The sequence below is a fragment of the Rhinolophus hipposideros genome (genome assembly GCF_964194185.1).
Source record: "Rhinolophus hipposideros genome assembly, chromosome: 8".
NCBI classification, from domain to species: Eukaryota; Metazoa; Chordata; class Mammalia; order Chiroptera; family Rhinolophidae; genus Rhinolophus; species Rhinolophus hipposideros.
The window spans coordinates 73,706,744-73,719,743 of NC_138054.1; the positions used below are offsets into that span (position 1 = coordinate 73,706,744).

The window sequence follows — 13,000 nt, forward strand, 5'->3', positions numbered from 1 at the left end:
GAGGTTCGTAAATATTCTTTTATTGTGACAGAGCCGCTCCCAAGTCTGTGGTCTCTCCCTCAAGCTCAGTTGGCTACTCCTTTCTCTGGCCAGAGAACCCCATAAGGAAATGGCCTCCGTAGCTAGGGCTGCTTTGCTCAAAGAGGAAAGCAAGACTGGGCTGTGGGTTTAGGAGCAGAAGAGTGGGGAGGGCCTGAGGGGGCTACATCGTACCCTGTGAGCCCAGGGGAGTTCTGGTTCCTCTAAAACAGGCTGCTGGAGGCTGAGGATAACAGGTGGCTGCAGAGTGGCAGTCCCCAGTGCCTGGCTGGAACTGCTGGCTCTCAAGATGGCGGATCAGCAGCTGAGGCTGAGACAGCTACCCCAGCCCGAGGCTGGGTTTCCAGGGACAGGGCCTCTTCCACTATCTGTGCTGCCTTCTGGAGGAGGCGAAGGCCATACAAAATGGATCCATTAGCATCCCACGTCCAGCTTCCAGCCCTCAGCTGAGTTTTCCAACCCCAGAATAGGAAGAGACTTTAGAAATTAGGATCTGCCCTGTCATTTCACAAGGTAAGAAGTCGGGCCTTCAGATGTTAGATCTGTTCACAGTTACAATGGGGAAGAACTGTTCCTGGGACCCAGGGCTGCCAGGTTCCAGCTCAGAACTCCTGTCCCACATACCACTTCCAGCCCCAGCCCAGCCCACCTGATCCAGGCGTTCCTCTGTCCAGGTGTCGTCATCATCTGTGACTTCCTGGGCCCCTGCTGTCTCCTTCCTCGGGTGGGGAGCCTCATACACTCCCTTGACTCCTGGTGATGGAGGCAACATCGGCTGATGCCCAGGCTGGGGATTCCTCAGCATTCTTGCCCTTGACCTTCTCTCCCAGCCTCTGAGCCTTGCTCCACATTCCTCATTTCCTCAGAGGATGGCAGGGCAGTTCAGAGGCAGGCCCTTTGACCCCATTCCCGTCCCTTCCAAATCCCTCCCTGAAGTCTCATTGCTCTGAGTTTCCATGTGCTGCTTTTTATATGCCAAGTCCCTGTGAAGAGGCAAGGGACTGGCTATGCACAGGGGTGAGTGAGACAGCGGTGCTGAGGTCAGGGCCAGCTCTGTGCTGGGCCATTCTGCCCCCATGGGTCATCCTCACAACAGCAGGGACCATCCTGTGTCCCTGTCGGAAGGGAGCTGAGAAGGGCCTGGGTCCTGGGGTCCCCTCACCTGATGGAAATGAGAGAGTGGGCAGTACGCTTCTTGGCTGAATGGCCTGCTGAGGTCTGGCATAGAAAACAGATGGCTCAATTTGGCTTGGTTCCTTTGGAGAGGGCTGGGTTGCCTGTGCCCTGTGGCCAGGGGCCTATAGAGGGGACACCGCACTTGAGCCATGGGCACTGGCTCTTTTTCTCTACTCCCAGTCCAGGCTTGAATGGCCCAGGTGCCTGTGGGAGCTTATAGAGGAGGTCTTGTCCGTCTTCACAGCCTGCCTCCTCCCTCCTGTTCCTTCTTCCCATCAGACTGCCTTATCCAGCGACAGCAGCTGGTGCCTGGCACTCAAGAACCCCAGTGAAACCAGGCCGTGTGCCCCTCCCCCATACCTAATGCTCACTGGCTAATCTCATTGGAAAGCTCAGGCCCGGGATAAGATGGGGGGCTAGCTCCTTTGGACCCTGCTATGCTAGATATGCCAGTTCTGTCTTCCAGCATGCAACCTGGCAAGAAGGCATTAGGTCCAGGAAGTCGGAGTCCTGAAGATCTCCTAGAGCCTAGATGAGCTAGCTTTCAGACCAGGTTCTGGTCTGGTCCCTGCAGCTCAATAACTGTCTCCCTGAACAAATTATTTCACTCCATTGAACTTCAGTCTCTCCTCTGGAAAATGGGAGTCATAATCTCTCACAATATTATTGAGAGGATACAGTGAGATAAGGGCAGAGCCTGAGCTGGAGAAGGAGTCAGCTAATCACTCCCCTCCCTTCCCCGCATCACCTACCCACTGCTTGTGGGGCCCAGACTTTGGGTCTTGGGGATGCCTGAAATGAAGAAAAGAAAAGGCTTATAGTAGGCAGAGGAGGCGAAGTCAGGGTGGGTTCGGCTCTTCTAACCTGCTCCTCCTCCCACCTCACTCATACATACCAGCAGCCCCTGGGCAGTGAGGGGCTAGGCACCAGCAGTTCCAGATAGGGGAGGGCTTTGAACTCATCATTTCCAACAGCCACATAGTAATGGCCACTCACCAGAGCCTCCCTGGCTGACAGTGGGAGCCCCTCCAGGGTGCAGAGTCTGGGACAGAGAGGTGAGCAGGTAAGGGCTGGAGGATAAGATGCCTCGTGTTCGGCAGACTGTGAGGGGGTGGGCACGGCAATTTCAAGGTACCCTTTGGTCACAGGCCCTATGGGCACCAGGGCCAGTCACCTAGTCCCTGAGCTGGCTCCGAGAGCTGGGCTGGAGGGGCCTCTCTCTGTCACAGAAAGAAGTCCCAATTGGAACAACATGCTTTCTTTTTGCCTTTTCATCAAGGACAGCCAAAACCAGTCAGGAGGCTCCCTCTGGGGGCTTGTGGGCTTCCCCCGGCCACATACTCACTTGCACACAGCCCCGCTCTCTAATCTGGCCTTCTTAGTCAGGAGCTTCAACACGGTTTCCCAGTCCTCGTTGGCAACCTGGGACAGCTTCAGGCTAAATGGAGGACTTAACAGGTCCCCATTCCTGAACACACTAGGACAAAGAGCAGCCTGGTAAGGGGAAGGGTCCCCAGAACTGGCTACATGTGAGAGGAAGAAGAGTGGCATAGGGACCAGAAGATGGCCCAGGAACCAGCACATTGGTTGTCACCAGTCAAGCATGTTGGACTTTTTATATCCCCACGTGATCAGGGGCTCCTGGAACAAACCCACCCACCTTTTCTTGGTCTTACTGAAATAAAAATCTATGTCTTTGCTCCTTGATTCCAGTACTCACTAGATAGAGCAGGGGGAATCTGCAGGTAGCCGCCGTCCAAAGCCCCCACCACGCGGGCGCTGACTCCCCGGAGGACCCTGAAATCCAATTCAGGTCCCAAAATCAGGAGAGAGTTGAGGCCTTTGGTTAGGGGTGGAACAGTCCAAGGTGGGTAGGGTGGGGGAAAGGAACCAGACGGGGGCAGAGCGGGGCAAGGAGGGATAGGACTGGTCACACCTTCACCAAAGGGTGCTTCTAACTCCCTAAGTCACATTCTAACCACCCACCTGCCCCATGTATTTTACAGCTTCCTCTTTCTTTTGGGGACTACAGCCTGGAGATAAAGTAAAAGGCTGGGAAAGGAGCATGGGATAGTTGTCTTGAAATCCCGCACCCAGGAAACATAGCAGCTGCTCCAGAGTGGGTGTGGAGATTGCCCCCATGGGACAGATAGATCCTGCTGTTTGCAGGGCCCCAGGCTTCTCAGACCAAACTGGGGGCAATCCCTGGAAGGGTAGGAAGACTTACTGGTAGTCTGTTGCTTTTCCCACCTGGATCCTTCCCTCCAGAGGGTAAATAGCTGAAAGGACAGATAGGTCACAGGTCATCTTAGGTAGCCTGGGACCTCAACAGCCTGGTAGCTGTGAGTTTGGGGCTGAGGCCCAGCTCACCAGGTATCTCTTCCCCTGGAACAGTCTCAGTCATCTCAGTCCAGAAACAGATGCTGGTACTTGAACCTGCCTTAGGGCTCTGGGTCAGGCTGGTGTCTGACACATCCAGACTGGGGTCTCAGACACAAACCATGAGTAAAGCTTGAGAGAAACTAGTTCATGACAGCATCCTACTGTATCTCAGAAATGTTCTCATTTATGAGGTAGGTGGTCTTATCTCATTTTGTATGAGACTGAGAGAAATTTAAATGAAATCACCTCAAGTAACACAGAAATGACAGAGCCCGGGTTCTAAGTCTATCTAGCTCCCGACCCCTCAACAAACTCAGCTGAGAACAGAGTGAGACCTGGAGCCAGATCTACGCTGGAAGCTCAGATACTCAAATTCTTCTCCCATCTTGGACGGCACAACCCCACGCTGCAAAGGGGGCTCCCCCAGCCGAATGCAGAGCACTGGATGCCTACACAGCAGGGAGGCGCCAGGGATGGTTTCAGAGTGTTTGGTGGTGGTAGCGGATCCGGTCAGGAGGAGGCTGTGGAAAAAGGGGCTCAGCGTGTGGGAGAATGTTTTCCTTCCCACAGGCTAGTCCTGGCTGTGATGGGCATAAACACCAAATACCAGTGTCGTACTTCACCTTGAACTGTGGCTCCAGTGTTTTACTTATCACTTACCTTGGCTGTCTTACTTTTCCCTTCTAAAGAATGGGGACGAGACCACCCCCTTGAGAGGGTTACTGCATTCTGAAATAGTATATCAAGTGCCCGCATGTACATAGGAAGGACTGAACACGATATTGCTATTGCTAGTCCCGCCCTCCCTAGGCTCTTTCACTAGTCCCAACCCACTCACTGGAGCTTGCGGAATCGTTCGAAGCCAGCAGCCACATAGTGCCCTCCGTTCTGCAGGTCAGCCAGGTCGGTGACAGGGTGGCCATGACAAGGCGTGTAGAGGGCACGCACAGCCAGTGGGGCCTGTACGGCTGATGTTACCTCACCAAGGAAGATCTCCAGGGTGGGGAAGCGGCGTTGAGTCACCACCAGCTGGCGGCCTGGGAAGAAAGGGTCCCCATTCCGGTGTACCACTATCTTCTTAGCTGCTGGACTGCCAGCGGCCATAGTATTCTCAGTTAGACGCAGAGCTGTTGCCAGGCAACTAAAGCAGGGCTGGGAGCAGTGCCAATCAGAGGTGGGGACCTGCCCTCTCACTCAGGAATGCAGAGAGAACCTCAGCAGGAATATCTATTTATATTCAGGGTCTCCTTCAAGCTGCCCTGGATGGAGCCTCACAAGAGTAGGTCAGGGGTGATCACTATATACAAGGAAGACCCTGGTGCTCAGGGAGAGGCAGGTGCAGAGATCACACTGAAACACATTGTTCCAATACCCACCAGAGGGAGGTTTTCTCAGAATCTCCCTGCCACTCTACAGCCCGAGGGCTGAGCTCAACGGAGGATCAGCTTTGGGGGCTTTTCCCCAGGGATGGCTAGTCTGTTCCCAGCCAGCTCTGGCGAAGATGCCCCATGTCAGCAGGAAGTGAGCAGGAGGGCCCAGAGTCTGTCTGACCAAAGGCAGATGAATGCAACCAGGCTCAGAATCCAAGAAAAACCTTTATTCTCCACCAGGCCCTTCACTTTACTTACCCCAGATGACTCCGTGTCCCAAACTTTGTACTGGTGCCCCCTCTTTGCTCCAGCTTCTCTTGGCCACATTAGCCACCAATGGCTGGGGCAGGAGGCAGAGCTGTACCAATGCCTTAAGGCCTATCTCCCTCCTCGCCCTTTCGTATCATTCCCCTTGGGCATCTGGTCCTCCCCTGGCTCCCCAGGGTCTAGCCTGGTGGTCCTGTTTTCCACAGCCTTTCCTTCCAGTGGTCCTCTCCTGTGTGGTCTGACCCTGTGGAAGACAGTTTATCAGGTGGCCTTGGTCTCCACGGTCCAGTCCTCTGGTTGTTCCATCCTTCGTGGCAATATTCATTGGAAGCTGTCTCCAGAGCTTTCACCACTGGGGGTCTGGCCTTTGGGTGGTTTAGTCTTCCAGAGATCCAGGCCACCATGCTCTGCCAAAGTCCTATCCCAGATGACATGGTCCTCTGAGAGGCCCAACTCTTGTGGCCTAGCTCTTTGGCAATCAGGCTTTTTGTGGTCTGGCCCTTTGGGACACTTATCCTCACAGAGTGCAGGCAGCTGTATCCTGGCCTGCCTAGAACAGTTACTCCTAGGTTTGAGGCCCTTGGGGGTCTGGTCCTCCAGGAGTTGCGTCTGCTGTAGGCAGCTCCCTTCAAAGGTCTGTTCCCCACAGTCTGGCTCTTTGGTGAGCCTGTTCTCTACGCCCTGTTTATCTGATAGTGTGGGAAGTTGTGGTGCAGCCCTCCTGTAGCATGGGTCCCTGTACTTAGCCCTAGCAGTGAATTTGTCTGTAGTGGCCAGTCTTTCTGGGGATTTGCTGGGTTGTGATTTGAGCCTCCAGAATGAGTTATCCACATGATCTGGCTCTCCAGTGGTCCTGTCTCTGTAGGACTGGTTTTCCAGGGGTGGGTTTCGTTGTGACCCAGCCCTCTCACAGGCCTGTCTCCCATGGTCTGGGCACATGCTGGGCTCATCTCTGGTCTGGCTTTCCTCTGGGGATCTCAATGTTTGTTTGAGAATTAGGTACTGTTAGAGAAGAGAACAGACATTGTACTAGGTAGGCCTGTTTGAGCATGGCAGGAGGCTTTTCCCTAACCCCCACCCTTGGCCCTAAATGTACAGAGAGGGCTTCAAATTAGTGCATACCTCCTTACGGCTATTGATTGCCTGTTGTAGCCACAGCAATTCCATGGCCAAGTGGCTGCGGCAGTACTGGAGCTCCTGGAGCTCAGTCTGGCTGTGGGGCAGTCCTGGACCTGCAGCTTCTGTGACAGAGGGAAGAAATAAGGGAGCAAGCCTTGAGGGGTAGATCCTGGCAACTTTGTCCTGCCCACCCATGAGGTGCCCCCAACCAGGCAGAGGGAAGAAGGAAAGGGATGCAGCTTATATCTAGCACAAGCCTTTCACTTTTCAGATAGGAAGGCTGAGGCCCAGAGAGGGTCAGGGGCTTGCCCTGATCTAGGCAGAGAGATACCTGGGATCTCCATCCTTGACATAGCTCTAGTCTCCTCTTGGCGTGGTTTCCTGGTTTTCCTGTTCCGCTTATCCTGAAACCAGGGGCTGTCATCCCTACAGGGAAGACTTCCTGAGTTTGCTGAGCTCTCCCCTGACTTCTTCAGCATCATCTCCTCCTGGATGACCTCTCTCTCAGGCTCCTTACATGGGAAGCAGCTCCATAGTTCCTGCTCTGACTTTGGTATCCTCTCTCCAGCTTTCCAGGTCCGATGGGAATTTGCCTTCTGATAAATTAATCAGGTATGAGAGCCCCAGGGCTAAACCCGCCAAGTATCTGGGTGTCATGATTTAGCATACGTATGGGTGGGGATTCAGGATTGTGAGGAGCTGAGTCTGTGGACGCTCTCATTGAAAAAAGCTCATCAGCAGGAAGGATGGATTCTACCATCTCCTTGCATCCCGTCCAGGTCCCAACTTCCCTCCCTTTGCCTCCCGGAGCCTACTACCTGTGGGAGAAATCGGGGTCTAGGAATCCAGCCGTCGGTCCACTGAAGTGTGCCCAGATCACCCTCGATCTCTTGTACAATAGCCTCATACTCCGCTCGCAGACGCTGGAACTGGCGTCGGACCAAGAAGCCTCGGACGCAGGCCTGGTGTGGAGAACGAGGGGAAAGAAAACGCTCATCACTGCAAAAGTGGAGGCATCTCTGGGAATTCCCCTGGGGAGCTCATCCCGATGACTGCACGAGGGGACCCGGCCCAGGGGAAAGGATAGGTGACGCTGTGTGCTGGGGCTCCAGGGCTTCAACGGAGCCTGTTGGACTGGATCCCCCTCTTCGATTTAAGGCCCTCCCTGCCATTTCCCTGATCCCGCACGAACGTGTTGTGCGAGTGGGGGGCACGCGGGGGTCTGTGGGTCCCAGCATTCTTCAGCGGTGTGTGTCGGTATCTCCATAGGTGGGCACGCAGATAGGTGACTAAACGTGATAGCCTCATATCGTTCAAAGGTCCCAGTTCAAGATCCCATTGCGGGAATCATGCCCTCCCCCCCGCCCTCCGCCGTCCCCCCGTCCCCGCACCTGCAGCACCGACATCTTCCGAACCAACTGCTCGGGCTCCATCCGGGTGCCAACCGCCCTGCGGGCCTGCGGGCGCCTGCGCAGTGCGTCACTCGTCCGCGCCGCGCGCAGGCCCCGCCCCACCGTATCCACGGCAACCTTCCCCCTGTCGGCGGGGCTGGGCGCGTCCGGGCGCCCGCCTCCAACTCACTCCCCGAGCCCCACCCGGGATTCCTGAGTGCTCACGCGGGACCTCCCAAACCAGAAGTGTGTTGCCCAGGGACGTATCCGCGCGGGCTGGGGCGCCCCTGCCGAGGAAAGGCGCAGTGAGGGGAGGCAGGACACCGAGCCGTTTTCTTTCTTTGTGGTTTAATTCCACCCAGTGCCCCCCTCCCCTTAGCACCTGGGGGGCCGCGGAATACGAGTCCGAGTCCGTAAAAAGTCACAGTTTGAAGTGAATAAGAGGGGGCAGTCTGGGCCTGGGTCCGACACCTACACTGCCGACTGCTCCTCAGGCTCCGCGTTCTCCGCCAGGTGCAACTTCTGTCTGGGCCAGTCAAGGATTGTGATGCGTTCTTTGGACCCCAGTCTTTCCGTCCCAATCTTCCCATCCTGCACAGGCTTAGTTTCTCCAATTGTGCAAAGGGGCTCCGCCAGGGGTGGTGGGGTGGGGCGCGGTCTGAGTTTGCAGTCCTCGCCTACCCTCCTTGCTAGGTGGTTTACCCTCTCTTTTGGTCGAGATCCCGCAGGTGCGTGCACCTGCACGCCTTCTGACCAGGACTACTAGGTGGGGAGGTAATCTAAATCGGGGAAAATAACTGCTGAGTGCTGAGTCGGAAGACATTAGACAAGCTTTGCCATGGATTAGTGTCAGCAAAAGTATTATACTTGCAAAGATTTTGATAGGTAGGTAAAACATTCCCTGCAACCAGCTTTCTCCTAATATTTGGGAAATTCTTTCTGTCCTCCCTTTCCTGGGGGCAGTCTGTGGCTAATTCTGACTCAGTAGGCCTGAAAGGGGTGGGGATGTTGGTCATATGTAAATACTCCTGGAATGTGGTGGGAAAGAGGAAACTCAGTTCTCTGGGTACCATCACACACATACACACTGTCAGGTCCCCGGGAAAGGATACATAGAATTACTAAGATCTTCCAGCTGTCAAGAGAAAGAGAGAGGTTGGTGTCAGGAGGAGTACCAGGCCAAACCTCAGGTGCTCAGCGGGCTGGCTTCTGGTAGAGGCTAAGAGCTCTTGGCTCCATGCATTCCCAGCTTTTCACGCAGGGGCCAGCCATGGCCGTGGGAGCATGTACCTCCCCACTCCCTAGACCCCCCAGGAACAGAAGTACCCAGCCCTGACCTACATTGCTAAGCAGCTGGTCCAGGTTGCGGTCAGCCATTGTCTTCTTCTGCTCCTCAGGCAGTCCCTCAGTGACCCCGTCCTCTTCCTCCTCCTCTTCTTCGTCTTCCCCACACACGTCCAGGCTGAAGTGAAGGCGGGCCAGCTTCTCCTGCATCTCCCGCACGTGCTCCAACTGCTCAAAGGAGCATTCCTTCCCTGGACAGCACATGTCTGAATCCTAAGAGCAAGTTTGGCACCCAGGTCCCAGCAGCTCCCCAGAGAGCAGGCCCTCCAGCCCCACCCACACGCCCTCTAAGCCCAGCCCCCAGAACTCACCGAAGGCCTGCAGTCGGCCTGAATGGAAATCATTGAGCAGATTCAGTAGTCCTCCCTCCATCTCATAGACATCTGTCACCTCGGTCAGGAATGAGTGCTGCAGGGGGGTGCCTGCAGAGCCACCCCCACCTCCAGCCAGCACTGGGCGGCATTTCTCCTTTCCTACCCTAGGTGGGGTGGAAGTGACCAAGGTCAGGGTGGGAGCAGCCAGGTACCCCCAGATCTTTTGTACCATCTGTCTATGCTCTAATTCATCTTCCTATCCACTCACCAACTTAAATGGATCTTTGTTCTTCTGGTTCTGCCCAGGGCACTGGGATTAATAAAGGGAAGGGAGTGGGTCAGGAGGGGTGAGGGTTAGGAGTTCAGCAGGAGTCTTTTTCTGCCAGTGATACAGCCAGAGCCATGCCTGGAAGCGGGCTCCTGCTTTCCTTTCTGAGTCCCCCACTCATTCTTCCTGTGACCCTGCGTGAATCACTTGTCCTCACTGGTTCTCAGTGAATTTGGGGACAGTTACTCCCTTCTTGTCACAAGAGCCATCTCACCTCTTCCCAAAATATCTTTCTCTCTTCTATTTAACTCTTTTGCTGTGTTAATTGATTTCAAGATTTTCCCCCCAAAATGTCAGAAATCCACAACAAACAAAAAGTTGATATTTTGACTATTTTATGCATTTAATGATAACAATTTGAGCTGCTTTGTAAATAAATGACATTTTTATGCATAAAAATTTCGGATGTATTCATTCAGATATATCCAACCAACGTGGCAAAAGGGTTAAGAATTTTTGAATTTTCCATTGCCCTCGGGATGACACTGATCTACTTTCCCAGCCTGGCCCCTACCCCATACCTGGCTTTTCCAATTGCATTTCTTACTATTCTTGCCCCAGCCCGGAGCTTCAGCTACACCTACTGTGGTGGTCCCCAAACATGCCCCTCAGGCAGGGAGTGTGAAAGCCACAAGGAAACATAACAAGCAGTTGGAGAAAGAACACACAAATTCCCAATCATTAAAAAAGTTAAGCAGATAATTCAAATTGTACACTCGAGTATCCCATCACTATTTCTGTTCCATGACACTCTAGGGCCACCAAACCACCTGTGGTTCTCAGAACCTTCCAGGCAATACTTTTCTTCCATACCTATGCCAGGTAAGACCCTCCAAACAGTCTCCCTCCAGTGTGCCCACCAGCCTTCTCCGAGTCTCACTTCTGGCAGGCAGCGCTGTTCACTTCCTGCTCTGAGGTGTATCATCCTATTGTGTGATCCCAATGACCCACCTGGGTAGGGACTGGTCTGAGCATCTCAAGGGTTAGCTGGGGCAGCCACAGGGAAGGCATCAATTATTCCTTAGTAAGTAAAAGCTAAGGCCCTCTTTACCTTTCTACCCATAGGGCTCAACCCAGAATTGGGGTCCCTACCTCCTCGCACTGCTTTCCTTTTGTACCCACCTCTTAAACTTGGTCCGCTGCTTGGGAGAGGGCAAATGAGGGAGGCCCAGGGCCAAAGAGCCACTGTGGCTGGTGGGCACAGGGACCCTGCGGAGTGTTCCTGGGGCCGCAGCTGGCTGGGTCAGGCAGGGCTTGGGACTCCTTTTCTTCTTCTTGTCCTCCATTGATGCTGGCTGTGTCTCAGGCCCTGGGAGGGAGGCAGTCCTACTGAGATGTGACGGGCAAAGTCATCCCTTCACCCAGCAAGCCCTGAGAGCTGCAAAGAAAGGGTCTTGAAAACTTCCAGATGTCCCCTCACATCTGTCAGGGCCTCGGTCTCCTCGTTTATCCAGTATGGGCAGGACCCGATGCCAGCGCCTACTTCTGGGGTCATGGACGTGTATTTGAGGACCTTCCGAGGCCCCCCCAGGTCCCACCGCCCTCCAGTCCAGCCTGAAAGGGCTGCACCAAATACTCTTCTCCTCAAGCTGCCGGTGTTTCCTGCCCCTGGGGCTGACGGGGCGGAGCTGGCAGAGGAAATGTGGAGGGCGAAAGGGTGGATGTGAGCTGGCAGGAGCCCAGCCAAGGATGAGGGGTGACTTAACCAGGCCCCGTTCAATTGCTAGGCAGATACTGACAAACCCTGTCAGCATGGGAGGTGACCAAGGTATGGGTGGGGGTGGCTGGGAAGACCCGTGTCAAGCACTAACCACCAGTGGGTGGGGAGCAGAGGAAAAAGCTGTGGCATGCAGGGCAGGACTCGGTGTGGGGGTTCCCCCCCTTAGACACTGGCTTCCCCCCTCCTCCACTCACCCACAATAGCAAACACCAGATAACTCCCAGAAGTTCCCTGGGACATGCTTCAGCTCCTTCACCCTCCCCACTCAGAAAGTCCCTGCTTGGCTTCAGCTGGGGAGGCGGGGTAGTCAGCAGCTGGCTGCCTTGGCCCCAACAGTGGCTGGCCTGTGGCGGGCACTGCTCGGCCTTCTAAGCCCAGGTCAGCTGAGGTCCTCCCCAGGGAGGTCTGGGGGCCCTTTCCAGAGGTTTTCCCCGAGCTGCTCACTCTAGACTGCCATCACCAAACCTGACTCTGCATTCCGGTGGTGGCGCTGGGGGCATGAGCATTTAAATTGGCACATGGCTGGCTGGCACAGAGGGGGTGTAGTGGAGGGGAGACTGGGAGCAACGTCATCTACCTCGCCCAGCAGCAGCTTGGCCCAATCAGGGAACTGATAGAAGAACAGGATCCCCTGCTCCCCAGAACTGCTGGGGACGACCTGGGATCTGTTTCCCATGCTCAGTTCCCAAAGCCACGTTCCATAAGCCAATGGATTGCTCAGCTCGGGAAGCCAGGATCCCAAATGGAGTGTTCGACCTGCGTCATTCGCCCCCCCCCCGCCTCCGCCCCCTCCTGAAAGGGACAACTGACCTGGAGATTTGGGGTCCGGAGTGATGCTTCAGTGAGGGTTCCTCTTCCCTCAGCTTTCTCCTACTAGGGATCAGAAGGGGTGGAAGGGGTGGAAGCTGAGCTGGCAGGAGGTAATTTGCATTTAAAGAGAAAGTGACCTTCTTAAGCACTTGGGATGGAGGAAGATGGGAGAGCATCCCCACGTTTATTAAGCTGTCCGTTTTGCGACTTTACGTCCCGTCCTGAACTAAGGTGACCACGTTGGTTGGGTGATGGCAACCTAAAAATCCTTTTGCTTTCCTGTGAGTTTTGGAGAGGAACTATAGTCTCTTACAAAATGGTGGCTTTGTCTGAGAGGCGGGGGGGGCGGGGGCGTGGGGGTGGGGGAGGGGGGATATGGGGGGGTGGAGCGGGAGGGAGAAGAGGAGAGCGAGGAGAGAGAATATGCATGAATATATAAAAGCATATAAGAAGCACCAAAAGCTGTAGCTGCGGAAATAAACTGACAGACAACAATCTATTGAGTCCAGATCTCTTATAAAGCACTTTATGGACATTTAATCCTCATAACCCTGACAGAAGATACTGTCATTGTCCCATTTTACTGAAAATCGACAATAGTCTTTTGAGGGCAATACCACTCCCACGATCACCACAACACCCAGACACTCCTAGCTGGTAGTGTGGGGGCTGTACTCAGTCACTGACGAAGGGGTGGAACCAAGCCCACCCCTCTCTGCCCCCAGGCCTAGGAGACCTGG

The 13,000-nt window shown here is 54.6% G+C and overlaps 3 protein-coding genes across 6 annotated transcripts; all 3 read right to left on the bottom strand.

The window, feature by feature from the left end:
* Positions 1–6: 6 nt before the first annotated feature.
* DCDC2B (doublecortin domain containing 2B) lies at positions 7–4,833 on the bottom strand. Of its 3 annotated transcripts, XM_081055722.1 has the most exons (10): positions 4,436–4,833; positions 3,933–4,118; positions 3,443–3,494; positions 2,936–3,012; positions 2,561–2,692; positions 2,111–2,257; positions 1,968–2,007; positions 1,202–1,337; positions 689–792; positions 7–419 (listed from the first exon to the last, which is right to left on the bottom strand). In XM_081055722.1, the coding sequence occupies exons 1-10, from the start codon at positions 4,699–4,701 to the stop codon at positions 324–326; spliced, it is 1,236 nt and encodes a 411-aa protein (XP_080911848.1). In that variant the 5' UTR covers positions 4,702–4,833; the 3' UTR covers positions 7–323. The 3 variants fall into 3 exon arrangements, with proteins under 3 accessions (XP_080911848.1, XP_080911849.1, XP_080911850.1); XM_081055723.1 differs by lacking the exon at positions 3,933–4,118; XM_081055724.1 differs by lacking the exons at positions 2,111–2,257; positions 3,933–4,118.
* A 340-nt stretch (positions 4,834–5,173) lies between these two features.
* On the bottom strand, positions 5,174–7,823 carry IQCC (IQ motif containing C). Its single transcript, XM_081055721.1, has 5 exons — positions 7,745–7,823; positions 7,172–7,315; positions 6,685–6,949; positions 6,357–6,475; positions 5,174–6,236 (listed from the first exon to the last, which is right to left on the bottom strand). The coding sequence occupies exons 1-5, from the start codon at positions 7,784–7,786 to the stop codon at positions 5,556–5,558; spliced, it is 1,251 nt and encodes a 416-aa protein (XP_080911847.1). The 5' UTR covers positions 7,787–7,823; the 3' UTR covers positions 5,174–5,555.
* Positions 7,824–8,085: 262 nt separating this feature from the next.
* Positions 8,086–12,373, bottom strand: CCDC28B (coiled-coil domain containing 28B). Of its 2 annotated transcripts, none has more exons than XM_081055726.1 (6): positions 12,261–12,373; positions 10,853–11,039; positions 9,400–9,566; positions 9,086–9,279; positions 8,857–8,879; positions 8,086–8,270 (listed from the first exon to the last, which is right to left on the bottom strand). In XM_081055726.1, exons 2-6 carry the CDS (start codon positions 11,014–11,016, stop codon positions 8,216–8,218), a joined length of 603 nt encoding a protein of 200 aa, XP_080911852.1. In that variant the 5' UTR covers positions 11,017–11,039; positions 12,261–12,373; the 3' UTR covers positions 8,086–8,215. The 2 variants fall into 2 exon arrangements, with proteins under 2 accessions (XP_080911852.1, XP_080911853.1); XM_081055727.1 differs by having other exon boundaries at positions 10,853–11,108; positions 12,261–12,338.
* Positions 12,374–13,000: the final 627 nt, after the last annotated feature.